At 36.4% G+C, this 23,705-nt stretch overlaps 2 protein-coding genes across 2 annotated transcripts; both read left to right on the top strand.

Annotated features, from left to right (window-relative positions):
• The first annotated feature begins 3,610 nt into the window (after window positions 1–3,610).
• Window positions 3,611–5,597, top strand: LOC149946531 (uncharacterized). The gene is made up of 2 exons (XM_090170800.1): window positions 3,611–3,722; window positions 5,398–5,597. Exons 1-2 carry the CDS (start codon window positions 3,611–3,613, stop codon window positions 5,595–5,597), a joined length of 312 nt encoding a protein of 103 aa, XP_090026926.1.
• An 8,165-nt stretch (window positions 5,598–13,762) lies between these two features.
• LOC149946530 (DNA repair protein Rad60-like) lies at window positions 13,763–22,434 on the top strand. The gene is made up of 7 exons (XM_090172003.1): window positions 13,763–14,116; window positions 15,222–15,459; window positions 17,969–18,061; window positions 18,705–18,849; window positions 19,990–20,134; window positions 20,782–20,903; window positions 22,201–22,434. The coding sequence occupies exons 1-7, from the start codon at window positions 13,861–13,863 to the stop codon at window positions 22,360–22,362; spliced, it is 1,161 nt and encodes a 386-aa protein (XP_090028129.1). The 5' UTR covers window positions 13,763–13,860; the 3' UTR covers window positions 22,363–22,434.
• Window positions 22,435–23,705: the final 1,271 nt, after the last annotated feature.

Here is a 23,705-nt window from a genome sequence, read left to right as displayed (position 1 = left end):
GACTCCCGCCTTTGTTCGGTATCTAGTGCCTTTGAGCAGTGGCCCTAAATGGGTCAGAGTGTGAAATAACTGGTGACTTAACCCGGGAGTCGGGGTCCGGCTCTTGTAACCCATAAGGGCGGTGACGCACTGGGAGATGTTAGCTCTGATCAAATGGTCCTATCTCCCCCTCTGACTTCAGTCAGGTATGGGCTGAAAACTGAGCTTCGGCTCAGGCTAACGGAGAGGATCCAGGCAAACTGACCGCCACGGAGGATTTGGTCCCATTTCCTGGCCTTTTGGAGTTCACCGGGATCCCCGGTGCCAGCTGTGCCGGGCTATGCGGACCGCTGTGTGCCCGTCGTTCTCCTTTAGACAGTTTTTCTGAAAGGTAGGTAGGGTGCCGGCTGGAGTTGAGTGGCTTGTGTCTAAGGTGAGGCCATCAGTAGTAGGGTACTACTACCCATGCTGAATTTGTCACCTGTCCGGGCTTGTGGACGCTGGCGTAGGGTACTTTGATGATAGACCTCCGGTGGTGTGGTTTTAATCTTACCGGTACACCGGGCTATAAATTCTGACACACTGCCTTTGAGCAGTTCTGAGATTTTAAAGCATGTGTCGCTCTTTTTCAACAGATGTCGCTATCGTCGTAATTAAAACAAGTTAGTTAAGCAACATTTTTAGCCAAAAGGCGGGTATTTATAGGTACCCCTCGCCTTGTTTGAATCGTTTGTAAATTGGTCAATGACATAAATTACAGTAATTTTAAACAATATTTTTTACATGGGATATAGAGGGTGTTTTTTTTTGCTCGAAAAAGTGATTTATTTCAAAAACTATGTTTTCTAGAAATTTGTACTGTACATTATACGTGCCGGGGGACACGTTCTACCAAAATTGCATCTGAATTTAAATTTTCAAAAAACGTGAAAATATTTTTCGATTTACATACAATTTTGGTAGAACGTGTCCCCCGGCACGTGTAATGTACAGTACAAATTTCAACTTTCTAGAAAACATAGTTTTTGGGAAAAAAACCCCTTTTCGAGCAAAAAAACACCCTGTTTATAGTTTGATTAAAGCCCACTTAATAGAGTATAAGTTGTCTAAATATAATACTCTACAAAGGCTCTATGACCACGTTATCATTTGGCTGTTTTGAATTTAACTTCCTTTGCCATTAATAGATCACGCTCTCCACTAAATCACTTTTTTTCGGAGAATCGGATAGATTATACAGGTGGCTTTAAGGTCCGAAATGAAGTAATAATTTTTTTTGCGTCGTAGACGAATTCTAATATAACCACCGGATTCCTTACATATTTATTTAAATTCCTACAGTTAAGTTAATTCTTATTAGATTTATTTACAAAATCATAGGTTACAAATGAAGTGAATTACTTTTCTGCAATTTCGACGTCGCCTGTTAGATTCCGGAAGAACCGTTTGGAGATAATTGTTTTTCTCCTTTGACTACGGAATCTCCAGCCTGTAGTTGAGAGGGGGCTTGTATCGATTAAATAACCTTACAGGGATAGTTCCTTCTAATACATTGTACTATTCTACGAGTTGAAGAGGTTTGTTTCAAACGAGGCTGCCATATATTTTTGACGTCCCCTCAATTTTACCCACTTTACCGATACAAATACGGAACAAGATTTCATGACACGTCGCCATCTCGCGTCGGCTTTTGGCGAATTTAATATTTTTCCAACGGTTGGTTTTAATATAACATTGGAAATTGAAAAATTCAATCGTGGTCAGTGCCTTAGCTTCCTGGTTAAATGTGGGAAATAAATACTGTAAGCGACATTTTTGATATTGTTTTTAAGCCATTGATGTATATAACCTTATTTCTCGTTTTATTGTTTATAGGCTTTCAAACTCTAAGCAAGTTTTCAATAGATAGGTCTTGGCCTACAAAAATAATAATTTCATCAATCATGCGTATTTTAAAGTTTGGGTTCTGGAATACCTAAGTTTCGCAGGTAAAGGCCGAAACCATTGTCTAAGGTTTATTAAGGATGATAAAATTAGCGAATAAGTAGATTATTCCATTAAGAAAAGGGATAATAAAGCTAAACCCTAAACAAATTTGAAGAAATTTAAAAACTTACTAAGAGCTCGTACCGATAGGTCTTCGAGCAAACAAAAAGGCGTGAAACTCGGACCAAATAGATCTTCGAGTGAAAAACTAAATTAAATTAAATTAAACAGCCAGAAATTTCAACGGTAGACTGGTTTCGTCCTATTTGGGACTCGTCGGTACCGTGCGGGAAATCTGGCTTGCGACTATAACACCGAAAAGAGAAACTAAGCCAAAACATTAAAATTTTCAAAACGAGTTGCATAGCAACAGAAAGCCGAATAGGGGGAGAGTGGTGGAGATAAGTATATATGCAATGTTTAAGGTTTATTAAATTTGTTAACGAAATTGCGACAAAAAATGTAAAATCCATTTTACAAATAATAGCAAACTAAAATGAAATCGCGATTGCATCATTGCACTCCCTTTGCAATTTTCCCCAGGTGTATCGGTAAAATCGAGACTTCCGTTCGTTGAAAATTCTGGCCACCAGGGTAAGTCTGGATTAAATATTATACTCCAGAGTCCAGATAACTATCCCCGCTCGACTATCCCTGTAAGGTTATTTAAGCCATACCCATAGGGGCCCGGGCTGTCTGGCTGGATGAGGGAAAGAAGATTTTGAATTTTCGGCACATCCACGCCACCGAGTGAGGCTGTTAAAAACAAGGAAACCAAAATAAATTTTTGTAATATGAATCGTGTACCCGTGTGTAAGTGCGGGTTTTTCTCAGATTGTTTATTGTTAGTAGTTATTTTAGTTTAAAGAGTGTAATTTAATATTTTTCACAATATTTTTGGAAATACTACTGAAATGAAATACTATTATAAATAATTATAAGTGAAAAATACAGCAATTCCAAAACTCTTCGTTATTTTTTTTGTAACAAGATGGCGTTGGGAGCCCTAAAGGAATTAAAATGACAAGATAATTAATTCGAGGAATTTAAGTAATATTATTCGAGGAATTTAAGTAATATAAATTCAAACTTCAGTCTTGTATACCAAGATATGGCCCCAAAGATAGATATCACATGGGTCCGAATCAGGAGATCTAGCTGGCCATGCAACAGTTCCGCCTCGACCTATCCATCTCTGAGGAAACTTGGCATCAATATGAGCTCTAACCCGAATGCTAAAATAAGAGGGTGCTCCGTCGTGCATAAACCAGATTCGTTTTCTTACTGCTAGCAGTACGTCTTCAATTAGCTCTGGTAAAATGTCTTGAAGAAAAGTTAAGTCCGATTCACCAGTTAGTCTTGGTGATAGAAAATAAGGTCCAATTAAATGGTTGCCAACAATTACGCATCAAACGTTGAGACTAAGTTGCACTTGATGTGACCTAACGGTATTCGCGTGCGGATTATCTTGCTCCCACTCATGACGATTATATAAATTGAAGATTCCGTCACGGGAAAAATTAGCCTCGTCAGAAACTAGGAACGTTTTTAACCAACTGACAACGTTAGTCTGCTCCTGAAACCACTGACAAAATTCGACGCGTGTTGGATAATCAGCCTCATTTAAAGATTGAACCAGTTATAAATGGAATGGGTGGTACTGGTGTCCTCAAAGGATACACCAGAAAATTACATGGTCGACTCGCAATTGACGTCCAACCTGCCTCGTACTTGTCGTAGGATCATCCTCGAAGATAGTAAGAAGTTGTTCCTCCACGTCTTCTGAAACGTCTCCTTCTGTAGTAGCAGGTCCCATGGGTTGTATTTTTCCAGTTTCTCTTAAGCGTTTGTCAACCGCCGTGAACGTTTGTCGATTTGGAAGCTGTCTTTGAGGAAAGTGCTCCTGATACAAGCACGAAGCTTTAACCATCTTTCCCATATATATATATATATATATATATATATATATATATATATACAGGGTGTTTCAAAGAAGTCTGGCACAAATTTACAGACGTCCTAAGAAACGTTTTCCTAAATTGAACTGTATCAAAAATCGGTCTCCAAAACGTCGAAAAACGCGCAAATGTGCAGTTTCTATTATTCCTTGGACCCAATTGTTTCCTTTCACTAAGCATTGGTTTCTTATCTTTTTCGATAAAACACAAAAAAGTATAAAAAGTGCGTTACTAAAATGAAAGAAGTAAGCTACTGCAGAAATACATTTTAACAATATATATATATATATATATATATATATATATATATATATATATATATATATATATATATATATATATGTTGTTTATACAGGATGTTTCAAAAGGTTATGCAAAATTTCAAGGAGTTGTAGGGGGTGAGTTAAGAAATATGCCTTTTTTCATTTTCTTACGATGAGTTAAAAGAGCGCTAGAGAGCTTCAAAGTGTGGCCTACTAGCCCCTTGAAGTAGGCTACAACAAGCGCAAAACCCTCTCACCTTTTCCACCCCACTAAGCTCCGTCTACTAAAATTAGCCCCTCCCAATATAGTTCCATTCTCGACCGCACAGCTGCGCTGGCTCCGAGATTTTTTTAAATTTTTTCATTTTCGCGGGAATCAAAGAGACATGTTTTGACATCAAGTTTTCTAGATAAAGATTCCACCTTGAAAGGGCTTATTTTACTATTTAGAGATATCACAAACTTATGCTGTTACCATTAGCTTCCTTCACATCAATGGTTTGAATTGAATTTTGTTGGCTCTCGTAATCCGCCATGTTGGTTATATTTTTTTTCAATAGGAAAAAGCATGGGTGACGTCGTGCGTGACGTAGAACTCTTAGCTCCCTATAAAGTAACTACCGCACGCTGCCGAATGCCCGGGTTAATCTAGCCGTGGGTCTCCTGTTACGTTTATTTTAATTTGGGAAAATTGCTCAAATATTTGGTTTTGTAAAATTGGCCAGTATATTAAAACGGCTGGCTTAATGAAATGCTTCTAGAATGATTAATTTTCCGGAAAAATTAAATGCGTTAAAGAATCCGCAAATCGGAAAATAAAAATTGAAACGTATATTATTTTTTAAGGGTCTTTAATCTAGACTAGTCTTCGAAAAAATTAGGCAAAAATGCCGCGAAATTTAAATTTACTTTTTTTTCGGAAAAACACGGAAATATTTCTGGAAAAAAGACCTCGGTAATTTACCGAGCGGGAAATTTTACGACTTACACCTCTTAAATGCTTCTGACATCTGAACAAATAAATTTTTAAAAACCTATACGTATTTAGAACCATTTTTGTTACTACTCTACCTGTAAAAGTGGCTTCCGATATTATTCGAATCTTAGCAAATTTATTAACCTTCTGAAGTTCACATCCAGGAAGTAGAACTCCACTGGCAATTTTTGAATTAGTAAGAAACTGGCTGATGAACCGTTACGAAAACATCTAGATGACACTGACTTCCTGCACTCGTGTCAGCAAGGGTTCAGGGCCAAGGAATCTTGCACTTCCAATGACTGGACTGCCTGGCTTGACGATGGGAAACCAGTTGACGTGATTTACCTTGACTTTAGCAAGGCCTTTGATACCATCCCGCATTGTGGCCTTATCGAGGCATTACGCGACGCTGGAGTTAAGTGGGTGGCTTAATGTTAAGAACAGTGGTGTGAACCACCACGGCTCCAACAACCTTCGCGAGTGTTATCAAATCGACGGTTCCCCTCTTCCAAAGCCGGATGCTCCGATTCGCTATTTGGGTATATGGATGGATCGTTTCCTAAATTTTAGTGATCATACAATACGTTGTTAAAAAGATTAATTCGATCACTGGCTTGACGAGGAGAACGTTTTTCTTTCGGTCTCAGAAACTCATTTGTACTCTCTACAATTCCTTTGTGCTTCCACACATCAACTTCACCTCTGAGGTCTGGAGCCTACCAATGATTGGCAATCAAACGCGTCTAACCAAGACCCACAACCATCTCGCTAAGCTAACACCCTACCCCCTGAGGAACGGAACAAACGTCTCGGCATCGATGCCCCCTTGTTACGCCATGCCGTCAATGACATAATTCAAATCTGGAACATGTAGTCTGGGAATTCCGCCATTGCCCCCTCTACCCTCTTCCAGTTTCCTAGCTTCCACAACACTCGAGGCCACTGCGCCAAAAATTTTCAAACCACGCGTAAAAACTAATGTACGCCGTTGGCACGTGGCGTTCCACGCCGTCGATAAATGGAATTCGCTGCCCCCGGCTGCTTTTGACTGATCACGCGTTCAGTTTCAGAAAACATGTTAGTGCGTTCATATGTAACCAACCTGTTCGTTTCTTTTAACCTGTACAATTTCTTCTTTTTATTCTTTTTTTTAATATTTATTTTTATCCTTAAATTGTACAACGGTATTGTCCCTATTGTAAATGTTATTGTACAATGTATATTGATATGGTTCTGTCCTATTTTGCAACGTTTCTTCTTTTTTTTCTCTTATTCTTTAGTATTTTATCCTCACCGTATTTACCTCCAGGGCTACTCAGTGTTGCCAATTCGTGGGAAAAATCCCATACCGTGGGATTTTTGAGAAATGGGATAAAGGGTTTTTTTTTTACAAATTCAAAGGTTTTCATGGGATTTTTCAGTTTTTAAGGAATTTTCGAAGGTCAATTGAACTTTCCCGACTTTAAACAACAACCTCGGCATTTTCAATTGCATACCTCGAAAATCAATTTCAATAAAAAAATATTTTTAAGTAAATTCTATATAAAAAAATATTATTTCATTGGTCTCAAAACTTTGTGTCTATTTTCCGCGGAGTTTTCACTCAATTGATTAAATAAATAAATAAATCTTGAGAGTGATCTAGCCAAAAGTGACGTAATTACCAAAAGTGTGACAATCCCTGTACTTTCATATGCTAAGGGTTTAATGAATGCTCGACTCGAGATCGACCACATAAAAGACTATTTATTGTTGCCTTTCTGAATCTTTTTTAACTCTATGGTATTATATCGTAGGTAGATGGCGATAGCATCTCCACAGAACGACGAAAAATGAAAAAATACACCAACTTTGACCAGTGCTACTTAGTTCCTCCGTTAATCACTACGAGGTGTTATTTGCTGGCTTTAACTTCCTTCCCTCCTCAAGGCATACTTTCCCTTCTCAGGCCCGGACTGCAGCCGTTTCCATAAGACTGTGAAACGTGAAAAATAGATAAAGTAGCAGTAACACAATCTGATGTGTATTTAATTTACTCAGCATTCGCTTGTTCCAACTGCGAAAAACTAGGCTCAGGCATATCATTATCCACCACAAAGGTGAAGTTTTCAATTAGTATTTAATGTGAAACAATTTTTTCCAACCATTCTCTAACGTTTATTGAATCTAATCAACATGCCACTATATTATTCTCGTGATCAGCGTGCTTATATGGTTGAGTTTTTTTATGGTGAAGCCAATCGTAACGCGCATAGGGTTAATGAATTGCTCACCGTTCGATATTCAGATAGAAGACTAAGCCACAACACCGTTCTTGGAGCTATTCGTGACTTTCAGACATATTGAAACGTCAATCCTAGATTTCGTGGACCAGATCGTTAAAACATCAACATGGAAGACACCGTTCTAGCCTATTTTGTTGCGTATCCTCGAGCAAGCGTCAGACGTGCAAGCGACGATCTCGGATTATCGACGACCTACGTGTGGACTACTCTTCACAATCACAACTTCCATCCGTATCGAGCGACCCTCCACCAAGCTCAGCAAGAAAGAGATATGGAACGTAGATTTGATTTTTGCAACCGACTAATAACCATGTCTGATGATAATACAAATTTCATCAATCAAATGCTGGTGACCGACGAGTGTTCCCTTGGGAGAGACGGGCCTTTCAACCAGCAAAACACCCACATGTGGTGTGACGAAAATCCTCACTGGGGTTTTCCTCACCATCATCAACAACAACTCCGACTGAATGTTTGGGCGAGTTTGCTCGGGGATCGAGTTATTCGCCCATTTTTCCTCCCAGCTCGTCTTAATGGACAACGCTACTTGGTGCTTTTGCAGGACGCAATAGCAGACGCTTTAGAAGGTATTCCGCTGGAAGCTTACAGACAGATGTGGTACCAATATGTACCTAGATGTGTAGTGGAGCTTCTTAACAACGAGTTCCTCAGCGTTGGGTTGGCAGGAACGGTCACGTTCGATGGCCGGCGAGATCTCCGGACCTAACTCCGATAGACTTTTTCATGTGGGGGTTCATCAAAGCACACGTTTACGTAACACCCGTTGAAAACATCGAAGATTTGCGTCACCGAATCATTGCAGCCTTCGAACTTGATCAGACACTCGTTTAAAAACATGCTTCATCGTGCCCAAACATGTATCGCGGCAAACGGAGGTATCATACAACCTCTCTTGCCAAATTCTTATGTTTATTCGAATAAAATGTTCAATAAAATCTTACAGACATTTCTTTCATTTACGTACAAAAATACGAAGGCTATTGGCCCCCTATGGACCGCTTTTTTTTCATCAGCTCATATCTTCGTGAAAAAGTTATATTTTCCAATGAAACCATTTCTTTGAACATTTTCGACAGCACTCTACAACTTTCTCATTGAAACGATTTTTTCTAGTACCTACCGCGGTTAAAAATATTTTTTACAAAAACCTGAAATTATTTCCGATTTCTCTGAAATTTAGGATTTAAAGCGATCCCACACTAGCAATAATACCCTGAAAATTTCCCAACTCTATCTCTTGCAGTTTCTGAAAAAAAAAATGCCCAGTTCATAGAAATCGAATAACAAACTAGAACGATTTTGGAAATTTTGTCGAGTGGTCCGATTAGAACTTTTAAAGAACCCTGCCTTTGGCCCATGTTTTTCCTTTGGCTGGCAACGACAGTTACGCCATCGGCGCCGCACTGGTGAACTAACACTCTATTTCGCCTAGGATTAAATGGACAACTTAACTTGACGCTAACGCGGTTTTTTTTACTTCTTTAAGGTGACTTATTTTTAATCACGGCCAACTTTGATCTCTCGCGCTACAGCGACCATCTCATTCATTGACGTTTCTGTGTTAACCTATGAGCAAAAGATGTGTATGATGTGAGCGCCCCTAGCGGATGATTATTTTTAGAATAGCTTTTACATTGAAGACAATATAAAAACCGAGCGTGGCGCTGAACTCCTACACGTTATAGTACAGTTTATAAGGGAAAAATCCTTGCTCGCGGAATTTCGACGAATGTGTTGGCCGCTGTAGCGCGAACAGCGCGTGATCAAAGTTGGCCGTGATTTAATTAAAGTTGAAGAATGGCTCAAAATTGCGTAATTAAATCGAGAAAGAGTAAATACACCAACAAAACATATCAATTTCACAGGTTAGGGTTAGAAATAGTTTTCTTTTTACCATATTTTGAAATCGCTAAGAACGCACTAGAAAACGCGTTTCTTTCAAATCATAGACAGCTAGTTTTTTAAATAAAAAATTAAGAATGGTTCAAAATTGCGTAATTAAATATTTTAGGAGTAATTACTCAAACAAAAACATATATTTTCACAGGTTACTGTTAGAAATAGTTGTTTTACGCGCAATGGTTATCAGGGAAACCGGTGCACACTAAAGGTTTATCGCATTTTTCCTACAAAAAATGTTCTATGAACCTTTTACATACGAGCAATAGTTGTGTCGTATTCGCGGTTTTAACGTTGTACCCGAATCACGTCTTGCAATTTTGCGCCTTCGTTGACTTCAAACGCGTCCGCCGCTCTATATGTAACCGCGTTAAAAATTTACCACCCACTCTTTGTTATTTCTGCAATAAATCGCTTGAAAATGAAGCTATTATGAAGGTTGTGTGAGATAAAATGATGGCAAAATCTGAATAACGGGTCACTTCAATTTAAGTTCATATTGACTTCCGTAAGGATTAAATCCACAAGACCAGTATCAATGCTTTGAAAAGAAAACACGACACCGATGAGACTGTTCGGCATGTAGAACGCGAGCGATTCAAACGTATAAATTATATTTAATACTTTAAATTAGTATATACATTGTGAATTGTTTCAACGCTAATTGAAGACCACAGAGTTAGCAAGAATATACTTGGTTAATACCTTATATAATCCGTTAGCAAAGACAGTTTCTCTAAACAAAAGTACATCTAATTTTAACAGAAGCAAACTGAAAACCTACTATAAACTAAGTATTATAAATAGTTAGGCCTATGCGACCAATGTTAAATTCCCAAACAAACAGTGAAGAAAAATTTAACTTTTGGATATGAGCTGGCTAGGTTACATATTTGCATAACATATATTAGCTTACAAGAGTGACAGAATCAGATAGCAAAGGCTAAGCCTAAGCCTTCCTAAATAGCCCTTAATACAGTTAACTATTTTTTTAATAATAAAGATAAGTTACAATAATTATTCAAAAGATAATCTATCATCTCGTAAAATAATAAATAAATGCTGTATTTACCTTTCGAAAAATATGAATCCGAAAACCACATTCTGAATAGTTGCAGCCTTCTCTCGCTTTGTACTTACAGCTAAAACCGTTAGAGAAAGTGGAAAAGACCACTAATGAATCAACAACACCTGTAAATGGTTATTTGCATCCGTACCTACGCTATTCACAAATTAAGTAGACCTGATCACTAGATAAAATAAGCTTCGTGCGCGCGTCTTAGATGGTGTAACTGTCGTTTTAGCCAAGAATCTAATCGGTGGGCCACCAGCCATTCGTTTAAGCGTTCTAGTTTGTTATCCGATTTCTATGGCCCAGTCAGAGCATTTCAAAACACCCAGTATTTATAACCGGTTTAACCTCCTCGCGGCTACTAATGATTGGACCAAATGGCTAGATTCTGGTAAAGCTGTCGATGTAGTCTTTCTTGATCTCAGCAAAGCTTTTGACACAATACCTCACGATGGTTTACTCGCCGCTTTAGAGTCTGCTGGAATAACTGAGTTAGCTCTGCATTGGATTCCAGACTTAATAGTCGGCCGTTCACAAACGGTGCTTCTTCCGATGCCCATTGTCCCCTAAGCGGAGTACCTCAAGGGACTGTACTTGGTCCTCTCCTGTTTTCGGTCATCATCAATGACCTTCCATCTGCGGTTTCGCATGCTACGCCTTATTTATTCGCTGACGACACGAAGCTGGGATACCCTCTTCTTACAGACAACGATTGTATCAATCTACAAGACGACCTTGATAGTGTTAACGTTTGGGCTTCCAATCTTGGTATGGCTTTTAATCCGTCTAAAAGTATGATTCTCCACCTTGGAAGTAACAACCCTCGGCATTCCTATACGCTACGTGGATCTTCTATTGAGTATTTTACAGAAATTCGTGATGTTGGAGTTATCGCCGCAACTTTTACTTCCGCTCAAATACTCTAATACGAACCATCTATTGTTCTCTACTTCTACCGAATATTGACTTTGCGTCGGTTGTGTGGTCTCCCGCTCTAGTGGGTGACAAAATCATCCTGACTAAAGCGCACAATCGTTTCACGAAACTTACTCGTGGTCTCAACAAATCTTCACCAATTCAACGAAATAAAACCCTCGGCATTTTGGACCCTGTGACCCGTTATCGTGTTAACGATCTTGTCTATTTGTTTGTTCCCTATCAACGTGTTCTAAAGGCGCCGACTCGCGATACATTTTTTGAACTTGTTGATTCTTCCACTAACACGAATACTCGGGGTCATCCGTCAAAATCATAGAAATCTTATAACATAGAATGATAAATACAAAATGGGCCAATTACATTTTCGGAGGTTTAATCATTATCAGCCAATCACGATTCAAAGAGTGACTACGGCAACGACTCGTTGCCATCTAGTTTGAGTTACTGAAAATAATAATTTGATTTTATATTACGTCACCTTAAGAACCCGCATTTGATTGGCCCACGTCAATCGAGTCACGGCCCCCTGCAAGTGCTCACGTGAGCGCGTGCAGGGGGCCGTGATCGAGTTTAATGTAGTTTTTAAACTGCAAACGTTTTGGGTAACTATTGCGTTGTTTGTTGTTATGGCTCCTCGATGCTTCATTTCCACATGTAGAAAACGATTTGCGGTGGACGGTAATGTGTCGTTGTACAGGTAAAAGTTTGGGTTTCCTTAAACCTTGGGGCATTTTGAAATGTTAACAAACGGCGGGCTTTCAAATTGATGATTTGGTAAAAGTGACTTCAGGAAGTTCAGTGAGCCTAGTGGAACAACAACTCAGGACTATAATTACTGCAATATCCTTTTTTTTAAAAACACTATTTAGCATTGTAAATATCGGTTTTCGTTGAGTACTATCTCTTATGTTGTTTAACAGTGGAATGTTGAATTTAAGCAGAGTGCGAGACATTTATTTTGGCTAAGCTTCTAAGACAAAAAGCATATTATTAAATAGAAGGTAAAGTTTTGAAAAATAGACAATTATCAGTATGATTGTTGCTGTTTAACAATTCGTCATAAGTGTCATTCGTTAGTGTAATGTATTTTTTCTGGGATATAATAAGGTTTTTGTTTATCCAAGTTTATACAAACATAATAATAAATATAATATTACTTACTTTAAATGTGAAAAAACCTTTAAATACAAAGGTTAATACTAAGGACCTTCAGTCACTGCTTCTCCCAAAACTGCCATTGACATTGCCTGCTATTTTAATATTTTCAAAGCGAACCTTAACGAAATATTATTTATCTTCCTCACAATGGCATTTAAATATTCCTTATAATGAATAAATATGAAAACAAAACTAAAAGTTCAAAAAATCTTAACACTTATTAAATAAGATGGATCCTGTAAAAATCGTCTGAGCTTCTACTATTTTTAACCGCCATGTTATGGCGCTAGCGGCTTGCCGTAGTCAATGAATGGCCGCTGATATAATCATTAGTCGTTGCTACAAAATGACTTGGCGTCAGGTTCTCCCGTAGACGGGAGCATTCTAGGTAGGAGTATAAGATTTCTATGGGCAAAATTATTTAAACCACTTGTAAAAAAACAATACGGTAACAAATGACTGGAACGCTCTTCCCCTAGAGATTTTGAAATCTCCTTCTAAAGTCTCATTCCGAAAGGCGGTCTCATTGTGGATTCAAGATTCACTTTCCCAATTTTAAATAAAATTTGACGATACCTTTAGTGTGCGATACAGTGGTCTACAAGCTGTTGTCTCTTCTATAAATTTCATTTTCTTCTAAGCCTAACGCAGCTAGTGCGGCGATAGCAGCAAGAGCTCCGGGAAGCGCCTTAGTGAAAAATGATAACAAAATGGCGGAACAAGCGCCGGAAGTCCAACACTCATGACGTAACCACAGTCAATAGAAAAGCAAAGGCAAGAGAATTCCCGCCAAACATTTCTGCCAACCGGAGCTTCTTAAGCAAGAGGGCGGTTCCTCTCTTGCCTAGGGGGTCATTAAGGAGGATAGGAAGGGAGGCGAAGTAGGAGGGATGAACGCGCCAGCATCCTTGTAAGAAGTTTAGCGCGGGCTCGGTGGGAAAATTTCGGAAAAATGGCGGCAACACGTAGCGTAGCGGCCGCAATCTTGCAGCCATTTTTCCGAAATTTTCCCACCGAGTGCGAGCTAAACTTCTTACATGGATGCTGGCACGTTCATCCCTCCTACTTCGCCTCCCTTCCTATCCTCCTTGGGGTCATGCAAAATACGGCTGTATGTCACTTTTGTTTAGCGATAGTTTTCGGTCGCGAATTATGCGCGTGGTGTTAACTAGTCCATGCCCGACTTAAGGTCTGTCTCTAGCCCTGTTTTAGTAATTCAATTTTTTAATATCGTCTGCAATTATTCCTGTAAATGTAATTTGCTCGGTATAATATGTAGAACGGTGTAGATTGTAGAACCAAAATTAAATGGTATTTGAAAATGGCGAAGAACAAAAAGGTTTTAGGCATGTTATATTTTAGTGATACTGATTCGTCTGATGATGACATTCCACGCAAAAATATTACAAAACTAGAAAAAAAGAGTGAAAATAGTACAAAGAATAGTTCGTTGGGAAAATCTTTTTATGCTGTTCATGAATTATCAAAGAAAAGTGGTTCTGAACCAGTTAAACAATTTGATATATATACAAGGCAAATAGGTAAATTTGCCAACACAAAACGGAACCTTTACAAAGGTATGAAAATGCGAACAGTGTATTGAAGTTTGTAATAACATCAATTATGTAATGTCTGACAATTTTTATTATGGTTCCAATTTTATCTCATTGGTTGGTAAGAGTTAAGGCTCTGTGGCTATAACTTCATTTCTCCATTCTTTTCCGATGTAGCTGGTGTAACCCCTTAGCTATGGCCTACAGTAATTTGGGGTAATCTGTTCATGAAAGCTCTAAAACTTAGTTGAGAAAAATGCTTATGATTCAGTTAAATAATTGGTTTAAATCTTAGGCATTTCCCAAGTTGTCAGTTGCGCTAAGTATTACAATAGTCTGTCATTGCAGATGCAAATTATAATCTGGGTCTAATTTAATTCCGAAAATGGGAAAATAAAATGGTCCTAGTTGAACCACCATTTCTGACATAGTTTTTTCGTATATGGTTGAATATATTTCTAATTATAGACTAATTTTCAAACAGATAATATCTTTCTTTTAATCTTAAAAGTAATGGTTTCCATATTACTGTACTTATATATTTAATATCTGCTTGTATAATTTCAAAATCTGGAGTATGAAATACTTCAAATTCCAAGATGACAGCCAGTTTTGCATTTTACTTGTATTTAATTTGTTGAGGTTTTACCCATTTTTGACAATTTCCTTGAACTGTTAAATTTAACCTAATACTTTGATGTCAGCTATGTTTTTTTTATTATTATCAGTGTATGTGCATGGGTTTTTAATAACTGGGTTAGTACACGACCTGGAATACCTGGAAAACCTGGAAAAGTCAGGGAATCTGAAAATGTTTCCAAAAGGTCAGGGAATTTGAAAATGATTCCCAATGGTCAGGGAATAGTCAGGGAAATTTAAAATGGTCCGAAATAGTAAGGGAATTTTAAAATTACCCCAAAAATAAATCCGGAAAATAAATTTTTGAAAAATGTCTTAAAAATACATAATTAACATTTTTCAAGATTTTACCTCAAAACATAAATTTATTCTACAAAAATGGTCAGGGAAATTTGGCAATTTAGTCAGGGAAAACCTGGAAATGTCAGGGAATTTTATTCCGGAAATTTTGTACGAACCCTGAATAATTTTATAATTAATGCTCTAATAGTACCATCATCAAGTATAGCTCTAGATCAGGAATGTGAAAATGTGAGTTCTGGAGAAGATATTCCAGAAAAATTGAACAGTAAAAAACCCTTGAAAAAAATCAATTCCAAGAAAGCTAAAGTCAAGGTGAAGAAAACATCAAATGAAGCTTTGGATAAACCAACTTCAGTAGATCATGATGTAGATATAGTCTTAAACAGTTTGGTAGAAGAGGATTCTCCAAGAGATGAGATAGCAGGGTAAGCCACATCATTTCATTTGCTATTTCAGTGTACCCAATAAAGCATAGAGGTATACTAAGAACTATGACTTAAATTTTGGCGCCATGAAGTTATACTTTGCTGATGGCTTAAGCCTAACTTGGGCCTTGGTGTAATGGATTTTTATTTAGAGAGAGAACCGTCGGCTGCTTAGACTGCTTCTGAAAGTATAACAACAAGGCAGCATGGGCGAATGTTAAGGTTCATAGTTCTTAGTACCTCTATGCGTTCTTGGTGTACCTGATTTTGTGTTAATAGAATTAAACATTTTTGAGACATTGATAGGTTGTGAAAAGTTTACAATACAAGAATGCTTTATTCTAGTATTGTGTGCATAAAAATACCAGTACAACTATGCATTTATTCATCAAACACATGAAAAATAAAACCTGTGTAGATTGCCCTATTTATTACCATGTTACTGTGGTAGAGCCAGGCCTATATTTATTGATTTTTATATAACGCTCTGAATTTCGCTCTAATTACTACTCTTAAAGTCTTGTAATGGACTATTTTAATAAATCCAATAAAAGTAACTAAATAAGTCGAAAAACATACCTGGCGCGCCCAACTCCAACTATCTCTTAACCTTTTTCTTTTCATTTGATGGCACTCCACTTGACACTTTTACAATCTTAAATAAAATAGCTTATATTTCTCATTAGAGATTGATTTTTTAACATTATATGTTATCTTTTGAGATATATTTGTCCTTAAAAAAAGACCAACAATGATTGTGGTAATGCGAAACTTCCTACATTTGTAGTTTTGAGAACGTAAGCCTAAGTACCCTTTCAAAATCTCATCTGGTTTAAAGTAGCTCTTTTTTCAACAGATGTTGCTATCGTCGTAATAGAAACTAGTTAGTTAAGCTACATTTTTACCCAAAAGGCAGGTACTTATAGGTACCCCTCGTTTTGATTGGATCGTTAGTAAATTGGTCAATGACATGAATTGCTGTAATTTTTTACAATATTTTTTATATGGGATATATAATAATAATAATAATAATAATAATAATCAGCTAGGCTAATACTCTTGGCACCACCTTAGGCCTAAGTCATCATAGGTTAGGGTAAAGCCCATAAAATAAAGTATAAGTTGTTAAAATATAATACTCTACAAAGGCACTCTGATGACGTTATCATTTGGCTATTTTGAATTTAACTTCCTTTGCCATTAATAAATGGCACCACGCTCTCCACTAAAGTCTGATAGATTCATGGCCATCTCTAAAAACAGGGCCCTTTTCATAATACAGGTGGCAATGATAGAACCAACAGTTGCTTTAACAGTCTAGCTGAGGTAGCAACTGGGCTCTCTCTATTGCTGCCTCATTTTGAATAGTGATACCCTGCTGCAGAGGGATATAGCTCTGCATCTACAACATGCAGTTGTCTTCAAAGTAATATACTGTTTTATGCTCATGGGTTTATAAGTATAAATTCATGGTATTATTTGAAGCATAAAGCACTTATTACATTCATATAGAGGTAGATAGTTATAAGCATATGTATTACAGGGCCCCCAGAGGTCCTATAATTCCTATAAAATCCTATATTTTCAAAAATGTCCTATAACATCCTATATTTTTAGCAAAATCCCTGAAAAGTCCTCTAAAATCCTATAATTTTGATATTTTACCCATTTCAAATCCCGCCACTCTGTTAAATTGCTAGATTTAGCTATAGGCTAAATTCCTATACCAAGTCACTCCAGTCTTTACTTTTGTTATTGTTAACATGGTTAGCTACTAGTATATTTTTGTGATAAAATGGTTAAATAGTTTCTATTTTTCTAGTGAAAATCAAAGATTTATTTCACTAAATATAGATTTTGTTTTTTAAATGCATAAAGTTAGTAAATGAAATAGCATATTTAATAATATAAAATCCTATAATTTGAAAAAATAGTCCTATAAAGTCCTATATTTTTAGAAATATAACCCTATTTTTCCTATGAAAAATTTGAAGATTGGAGTGGGGGCCCTGGTATTAACTTAGAATGTACAATGCATTGTTTCCATAGTGTAGAGTAGTACTACAGAAATAAGCAGATCTGAAAATTACTTTTTTTTATTACATTTAAGAAAATGTAATTTTTTTAATTGGTTTTCTACACTTCAAGATGGACGTTTAGTTTAAAACAATTTATGTCAGTTATAAGAAAAAATTATGTTTAGTCATTTGGTGATGAATTTTAGCTTTCTTTAAGATGAAGTATAACATCAAACTTTTATAAAATTTTATGGTACTTCAAAAAACCTAAAACTTGAAATCTTAATTGTGTGCTCATGTTTTCCGTAACATTTTTAGCCTAATTTGCTTTGAACTAAACTGATTCAACTGAAAGCTGGGCCAATGATGACAAGAAAACTAGGGATATTTTTTGGGATACCAAAATTACGGATTAAAATTTTCATAAGCCACATGTTATGCAAAGTGGTTTTTTGCTATATTATGATGTTTGATTTAATTCATTTTTAAAGGCGATTAAGAAGTGGAACCAAAGGCAGGAGTTCTCGAATTCTATCCAACTCTCCAGTTTCAAAACGCAAGGCACCAGGAAAAGCATTTTCAAAGTATGTTTTAAAAAGCTGATCTAGGATTTGAAGGTTGTTCTTGCAATGTTTTTAGATTCCCGAAAACTATTTAATTTTTTATTCGGCATTCGCGCACAAGACAGCGTGAGTGCATGAATTATGTCATGGGTGCATGATTTAATTTTTCATCTTTCTTTTCATACGAACTATTGCTCTGAAGAAAATGTGAGGGGAATGTAGTTCTTGAAATCCCTTTTATTTCGCAAACAATATTACAGAATAAAATCAAAAACTACGCTGCAACCAATATCAGTTGATTTATGCTTAAAATTTCAATGATCTTAGACCAATCGAAAATTGATTACACACCTATTAACAGGCCTTTCTATAAAATAACTTCGCTTGCTGAACTTGTTTTTATGTAGCTCATTCGTCACGAAAAATGTAGAAGTTCAGTTCAGTTTATGCTTTAAAACAGGGTATGTCCAGGGCTTTTCGTAGTGAACTGTCATCGATGCGTGACGCAGCAGCAACATCCAAACAAGAAGGCCAATGTTACTATATAGAAAGGCCTATTCTAAGTAACCTTGTAAAATTCACATATCTTGCTTCTGTGATACCATCTGGGACAGTATTGAACAATTTTGTGTAATTATAAATTTCTATCTTGTATATTTTGTAGGACAATAGATGCGCTAGATGAAAACCTAAAACTTTTCGAAAATAATGATTCATTTTATGTCAGTGGATCTGATGAAGAAATTCCCAAAGAAATTACAGTCAGAATACAATGCCTCTCGAAAATTAAAAAATTTCGAATGAAATTGGTAAGATATTTTAATGTTAATGCGCAATATTTATTAGTGGTGTGCGAGTACTCGTTATCGAGTCCGAGTCCGAGTACTCGGACTCGGACTCGGAATACGTAATTTTATTACTCGCACGGGTACCCGATTCCCACGAAAAGGGTACATAATTACTCGAAGCGGACTCGAGTAAATAGATAATTTGAAAATTACCCGGCGAGTATAATATTACTCGGCGAGTCCATTATTACTCGGCGAGTCCATTATTATTGGGCAAGATTATTTAAACGGGTAAATAAATTTCAGACGAATTGGCCACGATAACTTAGGACTCTAATTGAACTCGATAAAAATTAGGACTCGAATTGGACTCGTTAAAAACATTCCGGACTCGTATTGGACTTGAAAGCTTTAAACCTAATTCTTTAGGACTCGAGGACTCGATCAAGTCCTTAATATTTGGACTCGAGGACTCGCGAGTCCAAGTTTCTAAGACTCGAGACTCGACTCGAATTTCAAAAAACAGGACTCGCACACCCTTAATATTTATTTAAAGAATGGAAGTCTTCAAATTGTAATTGAGTAATTTAAAAAAAAAAGTCTGATTTAAAAAATTGTAACCTTTTTTTAATATTGTAAAGGGTTGTTGATTTTTTGATTTTTTTAAATATAATTTGATTGTTTAAATTGGATTTTAAATTATTAATGAAAAACCAAATTTTATTTAGTTTTCCCGGAATTATAATTGCTATTTAATGTACTTTTGTTCATTTTTAATGTTTATATTTAAGCATAATGGGTGATATAAATCAGACAACCCTAGTTAATATTTATAAGTAGTGAAAAATATATTTTCTCAAATCGGATTGTTGTATCAGTCCCTTGCCCTGTGGTGGCCTAAGGGGGGGGGGGGGGGGGTCCGCCCCGGGTACCAGGGCAGCAGGGGGTGCCATCAGAGAAGCTCGAGGGGGGGGGGGGTGCAAATCAGAACGATTAAACTTGAGTGTGGGCAATTTCAAGGAATTTATTTTGCACTTTTTCGATTTTATATAGTAAATAAGCATTTAGGTAATAGCATAAAATACAAAGGTGGTTTAACCATTCACAGAAAGCATGGAATGCTTAAATTTTTGGTTTTAAATGTAGCAAATTTTCTTTCAGAATCAAGCATTCTCAACCATTACAGAAGATTTAGCAAAGGACCTGGGGGCTGATAAATCTGATGTTTGTATCTATTTTGGGTCAGATTTAATTCACCCAACAGATACACCAGAATCCAGAAATCTCAGGCCCTCAGAAATTTTATGTAAGTTAGACTTGCTAACATTCAGTATGTTAGTCTTATATTTATGGAATTAGGGCCCACAAGCAATACACCACGACAATGGTCAAGAAATTTCTGATGGAACTGTATTTGTTAAGAAATACAGTGTAATATGTGGGGTTTCATGCAAGTGGTGACTGACCCTTCTCTTAAAAGTTGAGATTCTGGAAAAAAGTTTTTGTGGAGCCACATATGTCAAAAAATTTTAAAACTGATGAACTGTGTAAAAAGTTCAGAAACAGCTAACCCACAACAAAAATCAAGACTGCAATCATGCCCTAAAGTTAGAAACTCCCTAAACAACCTCAAAATTCAAACAACACTCAAGTATCTAAACTGTCAATCCTGCACAGAAGTCAGGAACAGCTAAATCACAAACTGTGAAACCTGCCTAAGTTGCTAAACCAGCGAACATGAAAAAATCACCAAACCACCTAATTGTCAAATAAAAAAATATTAACCTAGAAACACATGTAAATTAAACTTTTTGTCTAAGATTATCACATCATATTTAAAAATAAAATAAAAATATGATGTTGCAGTACACATCCAAACTTAAAATCTTGCTTGCCATAAAATTGAGAACCCTGCATGTATTTACTTTAATATATTGTTTTTATGTTTTAAAGATTGCTTTACCGGTAGCTTTGGAAGTCCAACAGTTGGTGCAGCAATTAATGTAAATGAAATTGAGCTTATGGTTCAGTCTTCATTGTACAACAAAAAGAAAATATCCTTCAAAATTGATAAGGTAATCATGATATGTTTATTTTTTATTTGGTTTTCCCACCAGTTTTTGTAATAGCACATGGTGTGTTCTGTTAAAACCGTTATCTGGACAGGAGTGGTCAAGAAGTAATATACTTAAAAAAATTGTCGTAAGGGTCCATTGAGCTTGAGGGTTTAACAATAAATAATCACCAAACAAAGATATGAATTTTCACTTATCAAGTTTTAAGCAATGTTTTCTTCATAAAATGATTTTCACTTATTGACATTTAGTTTCTGACAATTTAAGAGTAACACAGGATTTAATTAGAAACCATTTTTAACAACATTTCCCATGCTGTTTTGAACATTGGCACATAATGTTAGGACACCCCCAGCTTTTAAAGCCTGCTTAGTTTCCTTTTTCAGTCTCAAGTAGTAGATGCTTTTTGGGTGAATATCATCTCGCCAACGATTTTTTTTATACTTTAGACGATACTGAATATTACTGTGTCAAAATTATTTTGCTGAAATAAAAATTCGCGGAGATATTAATTTTTGAAAATAAACTTTATCACTTCAAAGATCCTGAAACCCCACACGAATCGCATAGTAATAGTAATAGTTAGTGTAGGGAGCTGTTGGCTCTCATGGCTTGCCACCACCCTCCTACGCATTGTACCCCGGCAACCTGAATTAAAAGGCTTTAAAAGTCGCTCGATGACTTAGGCCTAGGGTGGAGCCTTGGGCATTAGCCTAGCTGATTATTATTATTATTATGGAATTTGGGCACACGCTAAAAGGGAAACGTTTATCCCTGGATATTTGGCCGCAGTAATGTTCCGCAGTCACACGAAATGTCTGGGAAAAAATTTGGTTTTGGCATTTTTGCACTCGCCTCCCCCTTGACCTTGAAAAACGGTTAACCAACATTTAACTAACGCAAATAAAAATTAGACAATGTTTTACTTTTATTGCATATTTATTTCTTTTAAACCCATTGTGTATCCTACTTCACCTATAACAACTAAGCGTACCAAATTTTATTGAAAGGTAACGCTTAAAAACGTTACTTTAAAAAATTAATATCTCAGCGAATTTTCATTTCCGCAAAATAATTAAAAATCAGATGCATTGGTGTGTTGATATTTTGCGGGAACTTCCATTTTAAACAAATATTAATGTTACCTTTTGATTATTTTTGCTCATCAGTCACAGACAACTGTTTGCACGGTTCGGGCACCAGGTTATATCTGCAATTAGCTGTGATGTTTAAAATATTATGAGTTGTGGTTTTAAGGTGTAAACTCAACTAATACAGTATCTCTTTTTATATTTAGACCAAACCCTTAAGAGTACTTGCAGAGGAGTTTGCTGCCCAAAATGATATTGAAGTCAGTAAGGTAATTTTAAAATTTGATGGTGATTTAATTGATCTTGAAGAAAGTGCTGCAGACTTAGACATTGAAAGTGGTGACTGTATTGATGTTATAGTGCGTTAAAATAATTAGAAATATATGTATTTCCAATTTTTATAATATCTTGTAAATTTGTTAAATAAACAGTTGAATATAGGTATTATTTCATTTATAATGAAATAGAATGTTTCCAACAAAGCATTAATTTATACAAAAATACAAAAGTTACTTGCAGCAAATCTGGATGTATTCCTATTAGAGTGAATGAGTAAAAACAATGTACATATGCTTATTTGTCTTCAAAAATGAAATATAATATAGATCTTGTGTAAATGCAGTTGCATTGTCATTTTTTCAAAGAAACTTGTATACTAAGATAGTCATTATTAGCTGATGTAATATTTTGTAATATATGATATTTAATGGATAATGGAAGTAGTCAGGCACAGGGAGATATGAAATATTTTCATTGGGAGAATATGGAATAAGGAGAGTGAAGCTAACTAGCATCACCCCTTTTTTTGGTGTAGAGGGCCAGACAAATATAGAGATAGATGTATGTTTTAGGTGTGTTTTGGGAAACATGTCATCTTCTATCTATTTTTAGACAGGGGAATGATGGGCGAAAGCAGCCTGCAACTGAATTTTGTTCCTCTGGACATTTTTCTTACCACTTGCATTTCCCTTCGTCCCCAAATTTCCATAATTCATCACTTACTGGTATGGAGAGTGCATTCATAGCTTGATGCATTTTAGGTGTTTCCTAGTTTCGACGAAAATTTGGAAACGCGATAACTTCTCAACCGTTGGTTGTAGAGGGATAATTTTTCCACTTTCTAAATATGAACCGACCATTTGGAATTCAAAAACGCGCGAGTCAGTGCCGTAGAACCAATATTTAAAAAGTTGTCAAAAATGAGTTTTGACAGTTCCCGCCAAACTATTAATTTTCAGCGGCCGAAACCGATATTGGAAAATAATTAAAAGTTGCAATTGGTTTCATCGAGCTATCTATTATAGTTTTCTAGCAGAATTAAAAAGAGGGCAAAAATTTCAGCTGTCGAAGACTTTTCAAACAGTGTACAGGGTGCTACGGTTAAGTATGTCATAAATTTTGGGTCGTAATGAGTCAAAAATGTCCTATGAACATGGGTCCTAAAATGCTTTGTTTCAGAGTTTTAGGCCCACCAAAACAAATTTTTCGAGTTTCTTAGCTCACTGCCAATGAACCCAGTATTTAGGGCTTAGCTTAATTTATTTACTGCGGAGAAAAGAACTGAGTTAGTTTCTGAGAATTTGACGTTGATATTTTCGATTTAAAAATGTTTTGGAAAGTATTATTTGCCCATTGAATATTTTCAATTTTGGAGGTGGAAACATTAGTCCTTTGCTGCTTTATGTCCCTGCCATCACACACTTGGCCCTAT

This window comes from Leiobunum rupestre, chromosome 4 (genome assembly GCF_980474605.1).
Source record: "Leiobunum rupestre chromosome 4, qqLeiRupe1.1.hap1, whole genome shotgun sequence".
Lineage (NCBI taxonomy): Eukaryota > Metazoa > Arthropoda > Arachnida > Opiliones > Sclerosomatidae > Leiobunum > Leiobunum rupestre.
Note: the sequence above shows the minus strand (reverse complement) of the source record. Positions and strands in the feature narration are given on the sequence as shown.